Source organism: Carassius gibelio, chromosome B24 (assembly GCF_023724105.1).
Source record: "Carassius gibelio isolate Cgi1373 ecotype wild population from Czech Republic chromosome B24, carGib1.2-hapl.c, whole genome shotgun sequence".
Lineage (NCBI taxonomy): Eukaryota > Metazoa > Chordata > Actinopteri > Cypriniformes > Cyprinidae > Carassius > Carassius gibelio.
This window is the reverse complement of record NC_068419.1, coordinates 19,187,206-19,212,958: the sequence shown is the minus strand read 5'-3', so window position 1 is coordinate 19,212,958 and position 25,753 is coordinate 19,187,206. Positions and strand designations below refer to the sequence as shown.

The 25,753-nt window shown below is 37.8% G+C and overlaps 2 protein-coding genes across 5 annotated transcripts in view; one reads left to right on the top strand and one right to left on the bottom strand.

The window, feature by feature from the left end:
• wdr37 (WD repeat domain 37) overlaps window positions 1–9,668 on the bottom strand; it is a 39,851-nt gene extending 30,183 nt beyond the window's left edge. The window contains exons 1-6 of one of the 4 annotated variants that reach the window (XM_052595760.1): window positions 9,464–9,668; window positions 8,251–8,440; window positions 7,233–7,408; window positions 1,750–1,846; window positions 1,260–1,355; window positions 662–726 (exon numbers count right to left, since the gene is read on the bottom strand). In XM_052595760.1, coding sequence (XP_052451720.1) covers window positions 662–726; window positions 1,260–1,355; window positions 1,750–1,846; window positions 7,233–7,367 — 393 coding nt within the window. In that variant the 5' untranslated portion in view covers window positions 7,368–7,408; window positions 8,251–8,440; window positions 9,464–9,668. Of the gene's footprint in view, window positions 1–661; window positions 727–1,259; window positions 1,356–1,749; window positions 1,847–2,821; window positions 2,875–7,232; window positions 7,409–8,250; window positions 8,441–9,463 lie in introns of those variants that run through there. The other 3 variants (XM_052595762.1, XM_052595763.1, XM_052595764.1) reach the window with 3 other exon arrangements.
• Window positions 9,669–10,458: 790 nt separating this feature from the next.
• idi1 (isopentenyl-diphosphate delta isomerase 1) lies at window positions 10,459–13,609 on the top strand. The gene is made up of 5 exons (XM_052595785.1): window positions 10,459–10,784; window positions 11,098–11,261; window positions 11,381–11,473; window positions 11,685–11,815; window positions 13,035–13,609. Exons 1-5 carry the CDS (start codon window positions 10,669–10,671, stop codon window positions 13,350–13,352), a joined length of 822 nt encoding a protein of 273 aa, XP_052451745.1. The 5' UTR covers window positions 10,459–10,668; the 3' UTR covers window positions 13,353–13,609.
• Window positions 13,610–25,753: the final 12,144 nt, after the last annotated feature.

Genomic DNA, 25,753 nt, shown 5'->3' with positions numbered 1-25,753 from the left:
ACAGCTGTTTGGAAAAGCATATGCATTTTTACTTGGTTTTACTGGCACTTGAACCCTTCAGAACGTGAAAATATCGATCTGTATTGTGGCAGAGCAAATGAACACCTCCCAAAAACAAGAGTGCCCAGAGTGCTACTTATGTGATGGTGGTGCATGTTTGTGTTTCTGAGTTCATTCTTTCGAGTTTCTCTATGCATAATTTCATAGATTTGTGGCTATATTTAACCACTGGTTCACCTAAAACTCTTACACTATCTGTAGTTAAATGGCATGGTTTGATATAGTTCTCAGGTAAATTTGATTAAGTAAATGTTAAACTTTTGAAATTCAGAAAAAAAGAACCACATATTGATGAATCAATACAAGAAAATTATGTATCTGTGTCCTGTTATTTATCTTTTGGTATGCATTTCAGAAAACAAAATGGTTAGGATTCAGGTGTAATTGCAAATAGTGATTAATCCTGATTAATCCACTGAAAATTCTGATTAATTTGATTAAAAATTGTAATCATTTGACAGCCCTAACTTATATATTACGTTTTTTATGTATCGAGAGAGATTAGTGATTCTGAGAGAAATATTCTGAGCTTAAAAAAAACAGTAACAGAGTTTTACTCAGAATGAAATGTCAGCAAATAACCCCGTAGATACAATCATACCTTGCTAGTGGAGGCCTTGTATGTCGTCTTCAGCTTTTGGGAAAGTTGACTTGTGCTGTGACTTGCTGAAATTATAAGATTATGAGTGAAAAATACGATAAATTATACATTACATTGTTAGGTTTTAAGTTTACAATTTCATCCTCACCAGGTTTCAAGGTTTTAGGTTTTCAAGTTCTTCCAAACCAGACCAGATTAGAAAAAACATTTTCATAGACCTCACTTTTTTTTATAAATGCATTGTCAAGCTCAAACAAAAAAGGCCCCCATTCTACTGTAAATGTTTGTTTAAGGAATTATATGGCGATTTGATTTTATGTTCCAGTTAGAAATGGGTATAGCTGAAATAGTCAAACCTCTTAATTAAAGAAAAAGGTGTCCACAAATATCTGGCCATGCAGATCTACTGATAAATCAATAGCAAACTACACTTAAAACATCATCTTGTCACTTTTAGGACATAGCTTTAGACACAACGTTAACAAATTATTCTCTCTGAATCATCATCAAAAAAAACAAAAAAAAAACAATATCATTATTTATTCAAAAGCTTGTTCAATGATCTGATATAATGCATGCAGTTTTGTTTTGCATGTACCTTTTGTTTTCAGGGCTCCTTTGGTCAGATCACCGCCATCAACAGTCTGTCCTTCTCCAGCCAAACGTTCGTTTAGTGACTCAATCTCTCTCCTCACTGCACAAGAACAGAGCGTAAGATATGGCGTTCACTGATAAACTGAGCAAATAACTGATTGGGTCACATTTTCAAACTAACATACATTCAAATAACCCCAACAGTCTGAAGAGGACCCACGTCACCCTGAGGTTTATACCTTGATACTGACTGTACATTAATCTGCTTGATACATGACAGCTTACAATTGAAACTATACATTCATTATTTAATACAAATCAATTGTAATACTGAAAACAATTAATGATTCAGATCTTGAGAATGCTGTGAGAATGCTACTTACTTAGCGTGAGATGATGTGCAAAGACTGTGATGTCATCATTAAATTAAATACAGTAAATCATGTAAACAGAGTCCAGATGTGAAACAAGACAAGTTAATTGGTACTACTCACATTCTAAGTTTTCAATGTAGAGATTTTCAAACTCCCGTTCAATCTGTCCAAACAGGTCCAGTAAGTTACTCCTCAAGGCCATCGGCAACTTTGAGTCCTAGATATTGAATCAAATAATCCATGTTACACATACTCAGAGAATGCATCATCAAAGCGCTTTCAAACTCAAATTACGACAAATGATAAATGCAGATTTTCCACAGTTCTACTTTGTACATTCTGACTATTAAAAAAATAACATTAACACATAAAAATAAACTATTAAAACACAAGAAATGTTGAAGGAATCAGGTAAATGGTTTCTTTTTAAGAGAAAATAACAAACACCAGACATCTACTACTAAACTATATACATTTTACTGCTGTTGTAAAATATTACATCTAAAATGATGTAAAATATTCAGCTGTTCTAAAACTTTACATAAAATATCTTGAAATTTTGAAACTTACATCTAATTGTTTTCGTAAAAAAACCTTGCTGTATTAAAGCTTTGCTTAAAATATCTTACCGTTCTGAAACTTTACATCTAAATGTTTTTTGTAAAATACTTTGCTGTTCTGAAGCTTTACTTAAAATATATTGCTGTTCTGAAACTTTACTTCTAAATGTTTACATAAAATATATAGCTGTTTTAAAGCTTTTCATAAAATATATAGCTGTTTTAAAGCTTTACATAAAATATCTTGCTGTTTTTAAACTTTATATCTTAAGATCAAATATACTACAATTCTAAAAGTTACATGAAATATCATGCTGTTCTTAAATGTAACATTTAAAAGTTTATGTAAAATTTCTTGCTGCTCTGAAATTTTACATTTAAAATATCACGCTGCTATAAAACCTTTTCCATAAAAAAAAACTTAATGTTAATACTTACCTAAACTTTACACAAAATATCTTTCTGTTCTTCAGATAATTTCTGTCCTAAATGCATAATTTATTTTTGGAGTAACCAAATATTACTAAAGATAGAAAAGAACAGACAGAAAAGAATCACAACAAAATCTGAAAAAGTAAAAAAGTAGAGAGATCTCTATTCAAAAACATAACTAATCTACCAAATCAACTTACCTCCATTATCAAAGATAAGAAGTTCCAAGTAAAGTCTTTCAGCCTGATTAAAACTACACAAAGAAAAGCAATCCACAAACAAACATTGCTGTTGTGTCATTAAGATTAGCTATGCCCATATTAACTACTCCAGAACTACAGTCAACCAATGAGAACAGTGTAAAAGTCAACTGCTCTCCATTCTCTCAGTACCACATGTACTTATGTGTCAGAGAGAGAGAGAGAGAGAGAGAGCAATTAACAAACAAAAGCTTGTCGTCTACTCTTATAAACCTGCTCAATCCTCAAACTTGTGATCACCATAGCAACTGGACATAATGACAGCATTGAGAGGCTGAAAGGCAGTATAGTCTAAATCCAGTGAACGGTTTACAGTAGGGACTGACAATCAGAAATGACCCTACAGAGGAATAGATGTAACAATCGAAACCAAGCGTGGGCCGCTCTTTAAAAATGCATGAGGCTATAGACCATAGAAGAGTACATACCATAGATATCCTCCAAGGAATATCAATAAAACAGATAACCAAATGGCATGACGTCTCAAGTCTGACATGAGTTAGACTACTCTTAAAAGGGTCATATGATGCGATTCCATGGATTTCTTTGTCTTTGGAGTATTACAAGCTGTTTGTGCATATATAAGATCTTTAAAGTTGCATAGATTCAAATCTCAAACTTAAAGAGATATTATTTATAAAGGTTAAAACTCAACCACACCCTCCTAAAACGCATCGTTTAAAAAGTTTGCATGGACCCTACTAATCCGATCATAATAAGACTAAAAGCACAATCAGAAAACAAAGGTAAGACATGTAAACATCATCTATGACGTCGCCGCAAAAAATACGTTGACGCAAAATATGCGCATCGATTCGTCAACCTGTTTTTATTTCTCCTTATGTGCGCTGAATATGCGCGATGGCCGGATCAACATTCTGTCCAACGTTATATAACCAATCCAGGGGTTTTTCTGCATTGATCTTTTTTTTTGGCGGCTGTCAAAGCCTTATTTGATCGGTGAGTGATGTAGAATAGAATGACTGTTGCGCCTGACAGGGCGCGTACGAGAGAGAGCCCCAGCTGCGCGTGCGCACTAACAGTCTTCAAACAATACGAGCGCTGTCTCTCTCTCTCTTTTTTTTTTTTTGGAAAAGCACTCTCTGTATTAGCTTACAGCCCTCAAGTTTACATTGGTTACTGTATTCTTTCAATTGCTTTAAACAAGTATTTTGGGTGACCTTTTTTATTGAATGCTAGACATCAAGTTGTTGTTATTTTCATCTGAAAGAAGAACTCTTTTCGGTAAACTAGGCCCTATGTGTTCAGTAAGCTTGTTTCAGTAAGCTATGTGTTTTCAAGGCTTCAACGTTTTATTGAATGCTCTCTCTATACAAGTGCAAAGTAATGCATTCTTAGTCAGTCTTTTATTTTGTCATTTTAAGAGCTATAAACATATATTGCAATGTTAAGGAATTCATGTTTTTTTTTTCATTCAGATATGTAAATCAACATGTATAAATTTTTAGTAGTCAATTAATGGGGAGATAATCGAAATTGAACCGGTCTGGAAAAATAAATCGTTAGATTAATCGATGCATCGAAAAAATTATCGCTAGATTAATCGTTTAAAAAATAATTGTTTATCCCAGCCCTAATATCGTGTGCTTTTTAAAACAGCATGCGACAACAGCGGGAAACGAAACAGCATCTCCACGACATGGCGGCAGCAGTAACATCGAGAATCAAAGTTACGCCTTCTTTCTTTGAGTCAACATTTATGCATTTATGCGGCATTATGCAAATCTTCCCACACAGTGACATACGCGTGGGGTGTGTTTAAATGAGGTGTTTTAGGAGGGCATGAACAAGTTTAAACTTTTATAAAGAATATCTCTTTGGGTCTGAGACTTTAGTTTTTGCAACTTTAGGGATCTTATCTATTCTAGTATCGCGATATTTTGTTTGGCGATACTGTATCGATTCTCACACACGGAATATCGATATAAAAAAAAAAAAGAATCATACAAGATTCATGGCAGTTGTTCCGTTTTTATTTAATCTCTGAACAAATCCTGAGTGACAGGAAATACTAGCATTAGAGCACACCACTGCTGTTAGCGTTAATGTAGTTCGCTGCTAGTAATGGAGGGTAAAAGAATTGTCCCAGTTCCCGAGTCAGTGTTCAAAGCTGAAGTGTGCCATCATTTGGGCTTTTATGGTAACGTCATCCATGGGACTATGGCGCGTCGGTTCCAGAGGTTCGCGGGGGGGCGCAGCCATAGGCAGGAGGGATTCGGCAATTCCACGCAGAACATAAATACAAATTGAAAAAAAACATTGAAATCCAAGTGGAAAAATTCAACATCTGTATATATTGATTAGATTTCTTTAGGAATGCTGTAAGCACTTTATTTTATACAGATGCAATTCTTTTAATCAGATCAAAATATTGTATGTTACAATCGTAAACTTCATAATATTGTATATTACAATCGCAAACAATCGCAGGGTCTAAAAATATATATGGTCTTTTCCTTAAATAAATTTTATACGTATTATACATTTGACTAAAGGATCCTGCAAGCACTTAAATTTTTCCCCCTTTACTCATACTGCACAAAAAGTGTTTCAATAACGTTGAATGTTACAGGGACTGATTATTACAAATGCAGATTCCAGTGTGTTCTGGTTAAATACTTTTTATTTATTCATTGCTAAGGTTTGCATATGGTGGTGTGTTCTTAATGACAGTTTTCCTAATAATACTATTCCTAAAATAAGAAATATCCCAATATATCGCCTTGCTTAGAGAATCCCAATGTATCGCAACATATCGTATCGCAACCCCGATATTGTGATACGTATCGTATCACCAGATTCTTGTCAATACACAGCCCTACTATTCACGAACAGCTTGTATCAGTCAAAATGGATCGCATCAAATGACCCCTTTAACATTTTGTTCAAAATAATGTATGAAAACTTTTCAGGAACATATAATAAAGTCAATTTTTGAACTTGAACTGATAAAGAACTTCACTGAATGGGAAAACTGACCATTGTAATTGACATGAGTACAGGCCGCTCTTATCACTGACAAACTCCAGTAAAGTTTGTGTAAGGAATGTCAGTCAATAAGAGTCTCATTTAAGACAAACGTTGTGTGTTAGAGGATGTAGATTCCTGGAATACGTTAAAGTACCAAACGATGACAAAAATACTCATTGACAGAAATACTTAACTCAAGTCATCTGTTCACCAGGTATAAAATGGACTTTGACTGTGACATTTAATTTTTTATGACACTGGTATTCAAACTCCTTTCCATTCTTCCAAACCAGAATCACTCTCAATAAAGACATTGATCCAGTGTTATTACAACATTATTATTTCTATTTTAACTACAATTTGTCTTTCAATTCAGTTTATTTTTTGTTATTTTTTTGTTTTACTTTTGGATTTCAGTATTCTAGGGATGTCAAAGTTAATTAATTTTCTGATATTAATTTAAATACGTTTAACTGCTTTTTTTCAGGGCCAGAAATTAGTTTTTCAGTGTTATGCAGCAGCATTCTTGTTTGCAATGTTATAATACACCTAGAATGAAAACTTAAACTTTAAATTAATTTGTGGTCATTTGAATTTTATTTCATTTTTTTCCTGTTAATTACAATGCTTTTTTAGGGGGAAAAAAATACTTTGTTGTTTCCATAATAACAATTAATCAATCAATCCACACTGATTACCTGCCACACTGAACATTTCTGAGAAAACTGTCTTCTGAAACAGTTGAGATTATAATAACAAAAACAATATTTATATATTATATATATTTTTTTTATTATTATTATTTTTAATGTAAGAATGAATAAAAAACCTGGAATTTAAATGAGTGTATGGACATTTTATTTTATTTCATCACTTAGTTTTGAAAAAAACAAATTAATTGTATTTTACTTTTGGAATTATTGATTCTCTCTCTCTCTCTCTCTCTCTCTCTCTCTCATAAGAAAAATTATAAGAAAAAATATTTAAAAAAAAATGTTTTATATTTTATTATATTTTTCCATAACACTTAATTGATCAACTTGGGCTTCCTGGAGATGGAATATGTCTAAAATACATCATGTCCTGAAAAATGTTTCTTTTTAAAATTCAACTAAAATTTAAAATAATAGCAAATTATTTAAAAACAACATGACACACGTTTATGCAGATATTTCCATATCCCAGCTGTCATGATTTTTTTTTTTTTACAATGTCACAGAACTGGCTTTGTGTCGTTCTTGACTGTGCACCTGGTCATGACCGCACTCTCACACAATAGTGTTCATAAAATGCAAACCACGAACTTCAAACCAGGATCTATACGTGCTCATGTGACTTTCAGAAACAGAAACCAACGTACCTGTCCCTCCATCATGTCTCTCTGCATGCCCCTGTCCTGCTCGGTGCTGTTGGTCCTCCTAATGGAGAGACTGTGCGACTTGCGCTTCTGTTTGACTTGACGGGCGGCTGCGCTGTTTCCACTTTCAACAGGCATCACTCCTCAGTGACGTCCCACTACGCACTTCCTACCTGAAACTGAGCAATCAGACGGCAGGGTTTGCCTCATCCTACAGCCATGGAGGAGGATAATGTGTCCCTTGTTGGAGACTATGCTGTATATATACCCTATCTCTGTATGTGATGTGTAAATAACAGGGTAAACATTGAGGGAAGAAACCTCAAGTAGCCATTGCTGATGACATACTGGAGGTATATGGTGTCTTTCCTAGGGGTGTAGGTTGATTTAATGCTAGTTAATCATACATCATCATAAAACCGAAATGTTCAAAAGAAGCTGTTGTAAAACTCGAAGAGACGTTTTGACAGAGCAGGTGAATATGACTCTAAATGTCAAGATGAATCGAATAAAATGTCCAGGACATATTTCTTCACAGTGAATATAGGCTTATATATATATAAACAATTACATAATTGTTGTATTACAGAAACAATTTTTGCTATTATTTCCTTACAATATTAAGAACGGGATCTTCTTATAATACATAAAAAAAAAAATCATATTACAATAACAAGAACATAAGAAGAATTTAGCTTATCATGAAAGTGACCATTAAGATTTTTGCATTATTGATATTTTCTTAATGCTAAATATAATTTCTTTTTAGAGTAAAATATGACTTGGACATTCCTTTTGAAAAGACATCATACTTGCAATTTTTAGATGAAGCAATGGATGTTATTTTAATGTAAAAGGAGAGTTCATTAAGTGTAAATGAAAAGTTAATCTCAGGCAAGCAGGCCATTTCCACAATAACATACAACAGAAATTTAAACGTCAGTCAAAGCATCTTAACAAGTCATAAAAAAATAAACACATAATGCTAAATAAGGGGCATGCAAAATAAAAATACAAATACCAGCCATGGAGTGCAGAAAATGATAAAGAAAGCAGACACATCCTCAGACGACCGCTTAAAGTGATGAAGAAGATCTCAGCAGGAAGCCCAGGACCGCGCTCCAGCACTGAACACAGAACAACACCAGCATCGACCGTTCACAAACATGACAGTGAAGAGAGGAAAGCTGCAGGCATGGAGCGACAACAACCTAAAATAACAGAGAGGAGGTGGACGGATGGATGGATGGATGGAGCAGGTAAAACAGACAGCTTTGAGCTGAAGGGGTTAGTGGGTATGAAACAAAAAAACATGCATGAAGTGAATACACCTGCAGCATCATGCTCTGGGCTTCAAGCACATCTGTCATGAACTGTTGTGTTTGACGCAATTCTTCACAGATAGAAATCATTGCATTAATTAATTGCATTGCATTGAATGAGTTGCATCCCAAACTATGCACTATACAGCACACTCTGCACTTACGCACTCAGCTGTGCAGGCTAGTAATCTTATGAGGTTATTTTGCCCTTCGTTTACGAGATGGAGTGAATATTACATTTTTGATGAAAAAAAGATTACAAAATACAAACTTTTTCGGGGTTCTGGAATAATATTTACTTGTAAAGAGTGCATAGTAAGACAAGCAATAAATAAATAAAAATGAATATCAATTTTAATTTAAAGTTGACAATATAAAACATGATCCTAGTGAAACTTACATTTAAAAGAAACACATAATGGGAAACAACAATGTTGCTGTTATGAAATAAAAACGTCAAAGTGTACAACACAGACGAATTCCAATTAAAGTACTGTGAATCATATTACAACTGCCCGCGCACACACACACACACACACAACCACACACAACCACACACACACAACCATGTAATCACCATTGTAATGTCATGGTATATTGTCCAAAAAAGGACAATATCGAAGTTCCATGATGTTTCTTATTACGGTTTAAATTGTTCGCGTGTCACAATGTATAAAATCCCTGTATCTCTCTTCCTCTCTCTCACAGACACACACACACACAGTTTGCTCCAAGGTCAGCTGGCCTGCACGGTTAAAACAGCACTAAACACAGTAAAACACGCTCGTTATCAGTCGTGTGTGTGTATGACAGCGGCTGTGTGATAATGATAAAGTGTCATTAGCCTGATTATCAGCTAACAGCTAATCCTCCATTATGACACACACTAGCGTATCTTTCAATAATACTCACAGTTATGATCCGAGCGCGTTTATCAGTCGCTGATGGAGGGATGCTGTGTGTTTGAGTCCTCCAGCATGATCTACACAAACACACACTGCGGATCCTGTCAGCTAATTAACCGAGATCTTCACACTTTGATGTTTTGTTGTGTGTTTTTTTTATCAAACCCGACACTGTCAGCAGAGTGTGAAGCAAGAGGAAATTACAACAGATCAGACGGGCCTCCTACCGGATGTAAAACTTCAAAATTAAAGTCTCAACCGGTATGCATTATTAATACTAAAAAAATATTCTTTAAACAAAACATAGATTCTCTCTACAAATACACGTATGAAACGTATCGTTTAATTCATTTGTAAACAAATGATAATTATTAATTTATGAATAAGTCAGATTTCAGTCCAATTTTATACAACAGAGGGTACTTTATAAAATTGAGTCACATACGAAAGATGTATACTGATATAAATTCTGTTTAATATTAAACAGTCAACTAAATGCGAAAAATGAAAATATAATTTCACGTGAAATATTTATTCATATATGCACTTATTAAATTGTTGACATCAATTAAATTAGTTATTCAACGTATTTTTTATTTACATTTATTTTAAATAATTTCATTATTATTATTATTACAATTATTATTATTATTATTATTATTATTAATTTGTTTATTTGATTGTTTTTAAATGGGTTCTGTATGCTGATTTTGCAGCAGCAACTGTTAAACAATAAATTACTGTATTTGATATCATGTTACAAATATTTTATGTCGAAATATAGCCTTGTTTTATATCATATTATTATTATTATTATATTCATTTTGCTGTTGTTGTTATTCTTATTAATTGTCTTAAAATGTGTTATTTCGGTTATTTATTTTACTGTATATGGTTATTTACTAGTTTTACCACACCCGGAAGACAGTCATAGGAATTCGGGAATATTCACCAATCCGAGGATGGCTTCACCCAACAACCAATCAAAACATTTGCTGTGACACGTCATCTGTAGGCGTAAACCCGTGTGATCGTCTGCAGTGGTCTTTACCATAGACTTATATGATGTCTATGGTCTTTACTGTCTATGGCAGTGATTGGTATACCTCTGTGTGCGCTAATATTAAGACTCGCGCACTATTTATCTTTGAGCAGCGCGTGGTGTGATGGCGTGTTGGTTGAGCTGCAGTGTGATTGGTCAGTGAGGGGCTCATGGCGCGCGTGTTATGGTCGGTTGTGCGGCTCGTCAGAGTAAACAAACCCGCGGCTCGAGCTCAAACTCACGCACAGCTTCATCTAGCTGCTCCACATCACACACAGAGTCAGAGGTGAGAGCAGCAAACATCTCCACAACATTTATACAGTTCATTTCATCCGCTACTGATCTCACAGGGCCTAAATAATGTGTTCTTATACATTAGCACTATGCTAAACTAATATTTCTAGATTTTGTTTTTTTTGTAATAATTATTGTAAGTAAGTGTCGTTTGTTATTATTATGTTTACGTTCTTTACTATTACGTCGATGCTATTTGTCTAATATGTTAAGATGTAAATTAAGTTAGTGTGTGTGTGTGTGTGTGTGTCTGTCTGCGCGTGTGTGTGTGTGTGTGTGTGTGTGTGTGTGTATGTGTGTGTCAGGCAGCTCAGTTCACCTGTAAGGATGCCAGAAGTTGACGTGGATCATCTGGATGAGAAGCAGGTGCAGTTGCTTGCAGAGATGTGCATCCTCATCGACGACAATGACAGGAAGATTGGAGCCGACAGCAAGAAAAACTGCCATCTCAACTCCAATATTGATAAAGGTGCATGATATTTTACTGTTGATTATAATGCATGTGTATGTTAACCAACTTTACTACTTTTATTTAGCATTGAACATATAAGTCATCAGTTCGATGATTTCCTTGCTTCCTCGCCTCAGGATTATTGCACCGAGCGTTCAGTGTTTTCCTGTTTAACAGTGAGGAAAAGCTGCTCCTTCAGCAGAGATCCAATGCCAAAATCACCTTTCCAGGTGTGTCACTGAGATTTCATACTATTTCTATACTATTTAACTCATTTGTCCAACACGGAATAAGCTGTAGGTATCTGGTCTTTATGATATAGAATAAAGCTTAAATAAAGCATAAATACCATAAATTAAATATGGCTCATCCGATCAGATTCTGTTTCAGATGGTGTCACAAGCTGAAATAAAGTGTAGCTTGTTTGATGTGCTTTTCCAGGCTGTTTCACCAACACTTGCTGCAGTCACCCTCTCCACACGGCCGGTGAACTGGAGGATCAGGACGCTATCGGGGTCCGCCGCGCCGCTCAGAGACGCCTGCAGGCGGAGCTCGGCATTCCCACGGATCAGGTGAAGCACTGTTACAGGATTGAAGATCTCCAGCCCAACTACAGCGTAAAACCCACCCATTTAAAAAAAAAAATACCAGCCCCAAATGTGTACTGAAAAAAAAAAAATCTGTCCCGAGCGATTTGCATGCTGAAATATTTCCAGGAATTTCCCACGTTACAAGCGCACAAACTGAAACTCTCGCCAGTTTTATCAAAAAGTTGCCCAAATTTGATCTACCCACCTCAACGCAATCCTCACATCGATTCAAGTCATGTGCACGGATAAAAGCCTAACAGTGTGTGTGAATTTCTGTATCTGATCAATTAATTTACCCATTAAACCGTGCAATTTAATACCAGTATGAATATCAATATGATATTATAATAAAACAATAATACAGTACACATAGGAATATTACAAATGTTTAATTTTCCTGAAATAATTTATATTCGTCATATTTCTTGTATGACTGGGTATCTGAAATCTGGGGGATCGAACATTTCGACACACAGTGATTCACGCATGTGAGAAATCTTTAAACATGCTTTGAAAAAAATAAAAATAAACCGGAAGAGCTGGAGGTTTTTTACAGTGTGATCAGAAGTACGTTAAAAGTTATTTCTGTGTTCCTCAGGGTTTCTGCCGGTCTTTATAAAGTCTTGATTTCCTCTTCCACAAATTAAGGCCTTAAAAAGTCTTACATCAGTGCTGGAAGTTTTAAAATCAAGAAGACATTGCATTAAATGTTGCATGCATTTCTAAAAAATGAATATCTTTCTACATATTTTTGTCTGGTTTTCCAATACAAATATCTAAACATCTTTAAATAAAGATGCGGAATATAGATAGTTGTTGTTTTTTGACATACTGAAGAAAAATAATCCTAGTTTATGTTTAAATAATGTAGAAATATCTGCCAATGAGGAATGAAAATGTGTTTTCCCTTTGAATGAAGTTGATATTATTTATGAGCCTTCTGATGGATTTTATAAAAAAAAATTCATAAACTCACCTCATTTTAATAAATTCTCCTTTTTTTTCAGCGATCAGAATAAATTAAAAAGTAATGAAGATCTGTTAGAAGTTGTATTTTTTAAACTTGAAGTGTTGCTAATACAGCTGATTGTCTCGTCCCAAGACATTTACATCAAGAGTTTATACAATTTATTCCTTACATTTTCTTAACTTAGTCTTTAAAAGGTTTTAAAAAGTTTGTAAAAGCTGCTTGCTGTCCCAGGTGCCTCCAGAAGAGATGACCTATCTGACCCGCATCCACTATAAAGCCCGGTCAGACGGCGTCTGGGGCGAGCACGAGATCGACTACATCCTCTTCATGCAGAAAGATGTGGATCTGAATCCAGACCCCAACGAGATCCAGAGCCACTGCTACGTGTCCAAAGAGGAGCTGAAGGAGCTCCTGGAGAAAGCCCAGAGGAAAGAGCTGGAGATCACGCCCTGGTTCAGTCTGATCGCAGAGACCTTCCTCTTCAAGTGGTGGGACAACCTCCATGACCTCAAACAGTTCATCGACCACGACAGCATCCACCGCATGTAGGCCGCGTCTGGAAAGGACTCTTTAACGGTTCATTAAAGCACAGTTTGGCCATGTTTCTGAATTTTTGGACAGGCTAGGAGGTTTATTTACGTTGAAGTTCTGATTGGTAGATTGCAGGAACACGAAGCATCTGTCAGAGGACCGAAGGAGGATTGTGTGAAGAGCCTGGTTTCAGATGAGAGACTCAGATAAAACTATCAGGACTCATTGTGAGGTTTACAGTTATGTAAAGTAATTATTAAAGAAGTAAAAAGATATTTGGTTTCTTCGGATTCTTATTCATTTTAATATGTTAATTTCACAACTTGTAGAAAATGAATATGGACAGTTATGATTTATCTATTCATTCATCTTTAAGCTGTTCCTCTCAATAATACATTGTAAACACTAGTGTGTATATATATATATTTAATTATTTATTAACGTTTGGGCACGATATATAAATGTGTGTTTTTTTTTAATAAGCTCACTCTATGATTTGATCAAAAATGCAGTCAAATCAACAATATTGTGGAATTTTATTGCATTATTACAATTTAAAATAAGTCTAAAGAATGATTTTTTTCAGCATCATTCCTCCAGTCATTAGTGTCACATGATCTTCAGAAATCAGAAAAATATACTGATTTGCTGCTCAAGAAACATTTTTTATTATTATCAATGCTGAAAACAATTGTGCTTCACATTTTGGTGGAAACAGTGATATCTTTTCAGGATTTAATGATGAATAGAAAGTTCAAAAGAACATCATTTATTTAAAATTAAATGATTTTTTTTTTTTTAACACTCACTTTCAATCAATTTGCAGAATAGAGGTTATAATTGATTTTTTTTTTTTTTTATCTTCCTGACCACAGACATTTTATAGTGCATTGATAAAATAATTTTATTATATTAAATGTTATGTTATTCTAACATATATATATATATATAGATAGATAGATAGATAGATAGATAGATAGATAGATAGATAGATAGATAGATATAGTGCATTGAAAAGGACAGTTATACAAGTAAACTATTTTGCATATTTCTCAAACTTAAAAATAATTTAATGAATTAAATAATTTATTAAGGGGGAAAAAAGCTGTCAAACATACCTGGCCCTGTGTTTAAAGAACTGTGACACATTAAACACATTATTTTAGAAAGCTGAGTTAAACTTCACTAGCCACATCCAGACCTGTTGAATAAAAAAATAAAAATTCAATAGAAGCTGTCTGATGAAGTCAAGCATGCTTAAAGAGTAACACATCATCATGATCTAAAGAAGTTCAAGAACAGATGAGAAGTGCTTGAGATGCTGTGACATGATCTCAAACAGTCCTTTCATGCTCAAACCCTCCAATGTGGGATGAATTAAAACAATTCTGCAAAGAAGATGAGGCCAAAATTTCCCCACAGCGACGTGAGAGACTCCCGATTGTAGCTGTTCCTGCAAAAGGTGGCACCAATTATTAGATTTAGGGGACAATTACTTTTTCACTTAGTACAAGGCAAGTTTGGACAGAATTTTGCCCTTGACAAATAAAATCATAATTTTAAAACTGCATTTTATACTTACTCGAGTTGTCTTTGTGTAATATAAAAATTAGTTTGATTTGAATCATGCACAAAAAAAAAAACAATGGGGCAGAAACTTTTTAACAGCACTAGGCTACCCTCTTTTTTGACCATCTGTTCACTTCTTAAAAGTAAAAAAAAGCAGGTCAATGCTTAAAGCACAAACAGTGCAGGACAAGTTGCATCCCAAAGTGTCATATTAGTGGTCAAATCCATCTTAAATAAATATCCTCATACTTCACGTTCATACTTCGCTTTCATCCAGCAGATGGCACTAAACCCCCAAAAAAACTACACCACAGAAGCAAAGGAACAGACTGTACAAATCTAACATTGGACAAGAGCATTATCAGAACTGAGCCTTTCAGTCCTGTTTTATCTCATACTGTAAGTGTATCATTGTACTGAGCATGAAAATGGCAGTCATTCAACTCAATACACTTTGCTGCTCTGCTTCATGTGTTATGATTGAGTGTTAAGGCCATACAGAACAACAGCAGCTTTGTTTGTGCTACAGAAGCCCATCTGAGCTGATAGACCTGAGAGCTGTCAATCATCCAAGCATCGTTTATAAACTGCACTTCACCTGTGTGCTCAAAGCATGAAGCACTGACAAGCATTCATCTGCAAGAACCTGGAGTAGAAAATGAAAACCCTTAAAAAAAATTAATAAACAAGCATCAGTGCCATGGTTTCTTTTATTTTAACCCCAATGCTTGGCCATTAAAGACAGTCAGCTCTGCACTGCAACATCACAGCTGCTGAGAAAGAAAGAATCTCTTCCATTATGCACATGGATTTTCCACAGACAGAGATGTTCATGGGGGAAGGGTGGATATAAGAGGGGGATATAAGAGTGACCACCAGGGGGCCTGCTGGATTAAACAGGGATGAAGAACATCATGAAGAGCAGCAAGCACTTCAGCAGCACCAGCACATGTATTTTACATCGAAGTGTGATGTTCAAACCAGTGTACAACAACACAAATAACATCCTGTACCCTGAAATGGTCTTTTTATGTACAGTCTGGGACCTGGTCTGAGGACTGAGACCAAGAGTGGAAATGCTTTTAATTAGCAATTTAAAAAATGAACACAAAATAGGCAATTTGAATGCGATAGATAGATAGATAGATAGATAGATAGATAGATAGATAGATAGATAGATAGATAGATAGATAGATAGATAGATAGATAGATAGATAGATAGATAGATAGATAGATAGATAGAAATCCTGTAAATGTGTTGATATTGAGTCTAGCTGATGCAATCCTGAAAAATATGAAGAAGCTTTCTTTCAAGTGTGTGTGTGTGCGTGTGAGTGTGTGTGTGTTGTATTTCAACCTCAGGCTTACATATTTTAATGCATTCAGATTTAAAGAAGCTCAGTAAACCAATAGGAATTACTGTCCATGTGGACATTTCTGTTCTTAAAGGGACAGTTCACCCAAAAATAAAACAAATCTGTCCTCATTTACACACCCTCCTGTCATTCCAAACCTTTATGACTTTCTTTCATTTTCACCCTTATAGTCCAATATATAGATTGATGAATATATAGGAACGATTATCAATAAATCATAATAAAATTCCCCACGGTTAGTATTACCGTTTCATATTTTACTGTGATTTGATCAACTGAGGATAAATAAATACTAGTTTTAAGAACATCTCATATGCGCACAGCAAGCAGAGTAGTTTCGTTCTGAGTGAAAACATTGCAGAAAACTGGGAGTTTTTAAAGAGTGCTAAAGGAATTAACCAAATGAATATGCGAATGAATGAATTATGAATGTGCCCTCTGAAGAAAAGTTTTGATGCACTTTTGTTTTCATCTTTGCGTCAATAATTAAGTAGTGTTCTTAATAGCAATGCTGCTGTGTCCACGGCGGTTACGGAAACCACTGTAATTCTGCTGTAGCGCCACCTAGTGTCAGAGAATTACATTTACATTCAGCTTGGGTGCGGTTTTTGTCTGGCCAAAAAAAGTTGACTGAAATTGCATGCCCTGCTGTAAAATTTGGCGACTTTAAACAATTTAAATATTTAACCAATTCGGACAATTAATTCAGAATTACTTATGGAGTAGATAAAATATATATAATCATTTATTCATCAATTATCATTTTGACTAAACCCTTTTTCATTATTTAAAGGCTGAAATGTGAAGTTTTATTTTAACATTTCATCCATTTTATATAAACTGTCGTCATATATAATCTGAACATCATTGGTAATGTTATTGTTTTAGTGTTTATGCAAACAAAAAGTCATTTTATTTGTTGTATTGTGATTTTAAATATAAAAATGAAACTTAAACTGCACAATGTTTTCTGGGACAGGTAATTTTAGGTGTAGAGTAATAGAAAATACAGTTAGTACAACCAAAATTTCTTGCCTTGCTCACTCAATACACTTCTCGTTTTTATCCTTATGCCATGGAATATATATGTTGACTAAGCAAACCATATGCAGATGATTTCAGTGTGTATTTGACACTAGTTAAAGGCATTAATCATGTATACAGTATGTATTAGCATCTATCTTTCCAAATCAGCTCTTCGCACACCTGCTCTCATTAGAAGCTGCCTGTCTATTTCCACAGTTAATTGCTTTTCCCGCCATGATGCGCAGATTAAATTAATATCTGGCCCGACGGGTCATTCAGCCTTTCTGTCTTATTTCTTCTCATGTCTCTGTTTCTTCACAAACAACTCTTTCATCGTACCATGCTATTATGAGCACAGCTCTATTTTTGCCTGATTTGTCAGAATAGTGCCAGAGATCACTAAGAACTGCTTCAGCTCCCCTTAGAGACAAGACCGAGAGAAAAAGACAAGCGGAAGAAGCTACCTGATTTCCATCTCTAGAGTATACAATGACTGAACATGCTTGTTGTGAAGTGAATATTTTACATTTGAACTTTCTTCTGCTGCATCCAGAATAGCAGCACAAATGAAAGGTTTTGTTTGAGTGGGAATTTACATTTCTTTCAGCCCGAGGCTTATTCATTTCACTTTTGGTATGAAAGGCTTTTTACATTTGACATATTGAAAACAAACAAGCAAGACCAGCCCAGATAAGCAAAAGTAATGAAACACATTAACTAAGTATCATAATTAGGTAGTTTTAGGATGCAATAATGCAATATTGTAATGCATCACTTTTAAAAATAACTTTCCTCAACACTGCAAATCAGTGACACTGTAATTCTGTATTTTTTACCATATATTAACCAGTAAAGATCAGCTTGGATGCCATTTACCCAATGACTTAAGAGTCCTCAAAAGCCACTGGTAATCGAGATGAGCATCATCCTAATATGTTATGACTAGTCGTGAGTTCTTCTTCGTCCTTCAGCTCTCTATCCATTCATCTTTGAACAAGAACAGGAGTGGATGGGACTCAGAGGTGGCCGACTGTGTGTGCTGTACGCCTGTGACATATTTGCCTTGACACTTCCATCAGCGCACGCTGCCAGGTCTGACCTGCCGAGGAAATGTCTCGTAGCATTATGGTTTGCCACACACACTTAACGCTCCAGGCTTCAGGCCTCTGCACTGAAGAAAAAGGTCAAGATAGTGTCAGGAACACAAATGCATTGTGCTACACGGTACTTGGATACAAACAAGCATGTGTGCACCTACACAGGGGAGGTTCGGATATTTCATTTGTGTAAAAGTAGCTGTAGACACACAGTAAGGCACGATATCTAACAATTTAGGTCAGCTCCCCCGTAATCTGTTTGGAAGATATTATAAGATGACTCACTCATTCACTCAAACAAAACACAAATGGGCTCCTGTTGACGCAAACGGCGGGTGTCTCATCCGAGACTCAAGGGTGGCACACTTCTTATTCTGACGCAGAGAGCGAGATTATTCCCCCTCTACAAGAGAAAAACAAACCAGCATATAAGGCATATCCATGCCTGTTCCTCTAAACTGTGTGATGGTTTCTGAGAAACCCCTTTTACAGAAGCATTATCAAAGCCACACACATATAGGGCATATTACTTTTGGTAAACATGGATTCTCAAATGTGTATATGTGATGCACAAGAACCAGTGGGGTTTGGATGCATCTGTGTTTACTGTGATGCACTATGTATGTGTTAGATAAAAGCCTAGATTTTGTTCATCATATAAAGAGTTCAGTGTGTTTTATTTGATTCTCAAGTCGGGTATTTTCAAAGAGAGGAACACAGATGGACCGGAGTACAGGCAATGGAGAAAACTGCTAGAGAAAGAGGGCAGAGCCAGCCAGATCTTCATGATGACAGAGAGAAATGTCTCTGGCTGTGTAATTCCCTCCCACAAGCCATCCTGACTGACATATAGTCTTATCTTTCCGACTACATCCACACATTCTATCATTAGTTAAGAGCACGCCATAATTCATGTCAATAAAACCAGGAACATAAAGCAGAGTTTTACAGCTGTCCAGAAACTTGTTTTCTCGTACCTTGTCTTGAACATTTTCTACTACAGACGTAAAAATGACACATCATTTGGCATGTTGATGAGAAATATGCTCTTACCTTCTAAGCCATGACACTTACTTTTTTCTATTTGACTAATTTTTAAAAACTTAACATGTATTAATTCAATTATGCAGTATCATTTGCATAAGCTTGTGTTTCCAGTTTCCTGCATTCAAATGAATGTAAGTCAGTGAAACTAAGTGTGTAGTGTGACCATCCCTTGAGAATAGACTATTTTGACTTACAGGCCAGTTGTAACCACCTCTAACAGTTTAACAACCACATTTCAAAGCATTAGTACTATGGAAGTGAGTTTTAAATAAACACCATTTACATTTCTTTAAATGAGGTTAAAATTGTTTCTTTTTGAGATCTCTCCTTCTGTGCATCATGTTCTGTGCGCTACTGATTTCTGCTTAACACGGGATCTCTTTTACTGAGAGGAGAGAAGGAAAGAGAGAGACTGAGAGCCAAGAGTAGAGACCTAGGACAAAGTTAAAGAATACTCAAGAGATGCAGGGAAAACAGCATAAAGTGGCAGAAAAGTAGTGCTTGTTATCAGCCTACCCCAGACAGCTGAGCAGCTAGAATATGTGCCTTCACCCACACATCCCTCTGTAATTACCTCTGACACAAAGAGACACCCACACACACACACACACACACACGCACACACAAACACACACACACACACAGCCGGAGAGAGAAACATGACCACACATCCCTGCCCCCCTCCAGCCTTATTGTGTTTCCTTGAATCCTCTTTAAGAGAATCAGTCCTTCATACTTGGTTCATTTCAGGGGTCTGAGTGGTTCACAACAAAAATGGCTCTTTTGTGAACATGTTGGTAATTAAAAAACCCAGGTCTGTTCTATTTCTATGGAAATGACAGAATGAGAAGTACTTCAATAACCATTGTCAAAAGCACAGAGAAAGAGAACAGTCTTTAATCAGTTTTAAAATACTTTGATGTTGCTATATATATTTAAAAGACAGCTCTCCCAAGATGTAGGTTATGATTTTTTTTAATCTAAAACCATGGCCCTTGGTGATTCATAAAATGCAAGCAAGCGGCTGAAACATCAAGGTGAAAGGAGTGGCTGGAAGCAAGTGCCAGTTAACAAGGTTTAATGAGAACAATGATACAGGACAAAAACAAGAGACAAAGATGATGCTGAAGGGAATACACAGTCCAAGATGGTGCAGGTGGGTGAAGAATCTGGATGGCGGAGATGAGTTGGCAGCAGGAGAGGGTGACACAGGAACTGCGAGGAAGCGAGCCAAAGGTAAGTTATGTTGCTGTTGGTGATGTGCGAAGACTGGACGGGGTTCCGGGGAGACACGGACATCCAAAGCAGAAACACACAAGAAAGCAAACATTAGACGAAGTACTTGAAACAATGCTCTCAATAACACTGGACGCTAGACAGACCAATATATAGGGATGAGTAATGAGTGACAGCTGTTGCTGATGACAATTAGCGGAGATGCCCACAAACCAATCATTGCTGACACGTAACACACAGACTTCACCCACATAGTACAAAACCCTGAGATCATGGTTTACCAACTGTGACATTACCCCCCCTCTAGGAACGCCTCCTGGAGTTCCCAGAAGGGCCTACCTGCTGATTGTAATCATCAATAAGGGAGTGATCCAGTATGTCCCTAGCAGGTACCCAACTCCTCTCCTCCAGACCGTAACCTTCCCAGACCACCAAGTACTGGAATCCTCGTCCCCTCCGTCTTGAGTCCAGAATGCGATACCGCCATGTAACTGAAAGACGTGATCAAGGACAGTGATCACTGTCTCCTTGGCTGTAGGTAATTTGGGCAAGGGAATTAAATGTGCCGCCTTCGAAAACCGGTCCACTACAGTCAAAATGACCGTCATGCGGTCCGTCAAGGTGGGAGGGCGGTAACAAAATCTAGAGCGATATGTGACCAGGGTCTCAAAGGGACAGACAGCGGTTGAAGAAGCCCATCTGGAGGTCGGTTAGATGACTTACCACTGACGCAAACTTGTGGACATCGCGAGCCATAAGTGCCAACAGAATCATTGCTTGACTAAACCCTTGGTTCGGCTTATCCCTGGATGACAAGCAACATTAGAGCAGTGACCCCACTGAATAACCTTGGACCGTAACTCTTCCGACACAAACAAACGATTTGGTGGGCAACCGGGCGGAGGCATTACCCCTTCTAATGCCGTCTTGACCTTCGATTCGACCTCCCATACGAGTGCTGAGATGACTATTTTCTCAGGTAAAATACACTCGGGAGTCACCAGGCATTCGGAAGGATCAAAAAGACGTGACAAAGAATCGGGTTTAACATTTTTGGAACCCGGGCAGTACGACCGAAAAAAGGTGCCCACCGAGCCTGCCTGGAATTGAGTCTTTTGGCAGTTCTAATGTACTCTAAATTCTTGTGATCGGTCCAAATGATGAAAGGTACCCCTGACCCTTCCAACCAGTGATGCCACTCCTCTAAAGCTAATTTGACAGCCAACCATTCTCTGTTACCAATGTCATAATTGCGTTCAGCAGGAGATAAACGATGTGAAAAAACGCGCAGGGATGCATCTTATCGTCCGAGGCAGCAAGTTGGGAAAGAACTGCTCTTACTCCCACCTCTGATGCGTCGACCTCCACCACGAACTGCCGTGTGGGATCAGGGGCTACAAGGATGGGAGCCGAAACGAAGCAGATCTTGAGGTTGATAAATGAAGTTTCGGCTGCATCAGACCACCTGAACGGAGTACTGGGGGAGGTCAAGGCGATGGGAGGTGAGACTAGTTGGCTGAAATTACGAATAAAAAGTCGATAAAAACTGGCGAACCCCAGAAACCACTGTAGGGCCTTACGGGAATCTGGAGATGGCCAATCTATCACAGCCTTAACTTTGTCAGGATCCATACATATTCCCTCGGACGAGACAATATACCCTAGGAAGGGGACAAATTGTGCATAGAATACGCATTTCTCCGCCTTGACAAAAAAGACAATTCTCAAGTAATCTCTGGAGCACTAGTCTGATGTTTTGCACATGTTCCTGGAGAGATGAAGAAAAAATCAGTATGTCATCCAGGTAAACATATATAAACTGATCTAAAATGTCTCTCAACACATCATTAACGAGTGCTTGGAAAACCCCTGGCGAGTTGGAGAGCCCGAACGGCATCACCAAATATTCAAAGTGCCCTTTAGGGGTGTTAAAGGCGGTTTTCCATTCATCCACCTTCCTGATGCGGACCAAATGATAAGCATTACGTAAATCCAATTTTGTGAATACGGATGCTCCCTGTAACCTCTCGAAAGCTGAAGACATCAACGGCAAAGGATAGGTATTCTTTATTGTGATGTTGTTCAGCTCTTGGTAGTCAATACAAGGTCGCAGAGAACCACCCTTCTTACCCACAAAAAAGAATCCCGACCCCGCTGGAGAAGAGGAAGTGCGGATGAACCTCGATGCCAAGGAATCAGAAATGTATTTCTTCCCCATGGCCTCCCTCTCTGGAATAGAAAGAGAGTAAAGTTTGCCTTTCCGCTGAGACTTACCTGGAACTAAGTCTATAGCACAGTCATATGGACGATGCGGAAGAAGAGAAGCAGCATGGGACTTACTGAACACATCCTTCAGGTCCAAGTACTCTTTGGGCACGTTTGATAACACCATGGTCTCCTCCTGAAAGACAGAAACAGGCACAACAGGACAAGCAGAAACCAGACAAGACTCATGACAACATTCACTCCACAAGGTGACTGTGTTGGTACCCCAATCAACTCGTGGATTATGTTTGACCTACCAGGGGTAACCTAAAACAATGGGAGCGACAGGGGAGTCCATCAGGTAAAAGGATATGGTTTCGATGTGGTTGCCTGAGGTGAGCAGAGTTATGGGTTCAGTGTAGTGAGTAACATGTGGCAGTTCCTGGCCATTGAGTGCAGTGACATGGATGGGATTTGACACGGGAAGGACAGGAAGGTTCAGGTGACATGCAAGGATAGAGTCAATGAAATTACCTTCGGCCCCAGAGTCCAGAAGGGCGTGACAGTCGTGAGTGTGATTCTCCCACCGCAATTTTGCCGGAAGGAGAGTCGAAGATGTAGTTGAGGACTTCCCGGCGGAGATCCCACCCGATAGTAGCCTCAAACTTACTACCGGGCTGGCTCTACCCACCTGCATGGGTTTGTGATCGTAGATGGGACCGACCATGTTCTCTCGACTTGAGTGGCCCCGTTCCGGAGAGACGTAGTGGTGTGATGGACTGGTTTGTTTACCCAGACGATTAATACGGGCGTCCACCCGGAGCGCCAGGTCGATGACCGTTGAGTGTTGAGGGGCAACTCGAGGAGGTAGATCTCCTTATGAACACGGTCGGCAAGCCCATGCAGGAATCGATCCCACTGCGCCGCCTCGTTCCACTGGATTGAGTAATCCGACGATTTCCCTTGTCGGAGGTCAGAGAGTTGGTGAGCAGCCTCCCTGCCGGCCGCGGCTCGATCGAACACTCATTTTATTTCTTTGGAGTGGGCATGGAACGAGGTGCAACATGGATGTAGATTCTCCCACACCACCGTCCCCCATAAGGCGGCCCTGCCAGAGAGTAGGGTAAGAGCAAACGCAACCTTGGACGCTTGTGACGAAGGTGCAGGACTGCAATGCAAAATGTATGGAACATTTGTTAAGGAAAGGCTTGCAAAAACTAGGCTCACTGTAGTAACTCTCTGGCGCCGGAAGTCGCGGCTCTGGCTGAAAGTGGTCCTGGGAGACCTCCTGGGGGACTGGTGGCAAAGAGGTGAGTTGATGGATGTGCTGGGTGAGCTCAGACACCTGTGTCACCAGCGCTTGGATCGCGCGTCCGGTGTTCACAGTGCTCTCCTGCTGCTGATCCATGTGGTTGAAGCTGTGATGGATGAATTCCGAAGTGAAGTGGTGGTCGCTGCTTCCGTGTTGCAGTGAGAGCGTTCTGTAACATCGGGGTGAAAGGAGTGGCTGGAAGCAAGTGCGAGTTAACTAGGTTTAATGAGAACAATGATACAGGACAAAAACAAGAGACAAAGATGACGCTGAAGGGAATACACAGTCCAAAATGGTGCAGGTGGGTGAATGATCCGGATGGCGGAGATGAGTTGGCAGCAGGAGAGGGTGACACAGGAACTGCGGGGAAGCGACCCGAAGGTAAGTTATGTTGCTGTTGGTGATGTGCGAAGAGTGGACGGGGTTCTGGGGAGACACGGACATCCAACGCAGAAACACACAAGAAAGCAAACATCAGATGAAGTACATGAAACAACGCTCTCACAAACACAAGACGCTAGACAGACCAATATATAGGTATGAGTAATGAGTGACAGCTGTTGCTGATGACAATTAGTGGAGATGCCCACAAACAAATCAGTGCTGACGCGTAACACACAGACTTCACCCACATAGTGCAAAACCCTGAGATCATGGTTTAACAACCGTGACAGCGGTTACCAGCTCTTGAGAGTCAAAAAAAAAAAACATACAGATAAACAAAATTCATAACTGTGGTCCCTGATGATATATTCAGGTCTTATGAAATGAAATGTGCAAAAATCCAATTCACAACATCAGGTGAACAGTCTGCAGTGATGTCTGGCTCACAAATGAAAAGCATTCTTTATTGTTCTACTGAAAAAAAATGGTTTGAATTACCAAAATGGAGTAGTATTAAACATTATAGTAATTTATTTTATTAATTTGACACAGTATTGCAATGCAGCTAGCCCAGTTTAATCCTTGAGCCTTTATTTCAGTGGAAAACTGACGGAAAACCTTCAACATTCTGGATGAAAGCAATCCAGTTTTACTACATCATGTTTGATATTTTATCCACCCACCTTTTCTGCCATCAATCAATAATAAAAACGTACAGTTTTTCCCCTGTACACAGCGGATAATAGTGCTATTGCACAAAGCTCATCTTAGCAACCAAAGCCGAACCATTATGATTCAGTTTATCTAGCAGAATATCAATCCGCCTCTTTCTTGCTGGCCGGGTGATATTATCAGATTTGATGACACCGCCATCACAGTGAATACTGAGCATCGATTACTGAATTCACACTGGCTGCTCACAGCTGGACGTCTGCCCAATGGACAGCACTCGATGCAGAACTTCATGACTGTTAAGCAAGACACAACGCAGACATGTTTCGATGCAGGCCATTAGTCACAAGCTAAATGAGTTTGATTTCTAAAGTGCATCAGTGAAAGCTGCTTGATTGATTTTATTATTCCAGCAGCTGACCATGCATCCAATTATAATGCTGTATTCTGACAAAATAATGGCACATTTGATGAAATATGATTGACTTTAAGAGA

Bases quoted from the DNA above. Each gene is read 5' to 3' on its own strand.
- idi1 (XM_052595785.1), top strand. From the start codon at position 10,669: ATGGCGCGCGTGTTATGGTCGGTTGTGCGGCTCGTCAGAGTAAACAAA. The intron at 11,474-11,684 runs GTGTGTCACTGA...GTGCTTTTCCAG, and splicing joins TGCCAAAATCACCTTTCCAG to GCTGTTTCACCAACACTTGC. The intron at 11,816-13,034 runs GTGAAGCACTGT...TTGCTGTCCCAG, and splicing joins TCGGCATTCCCACGGATCAG to GTGCCTCCAGAAGAGATGAC.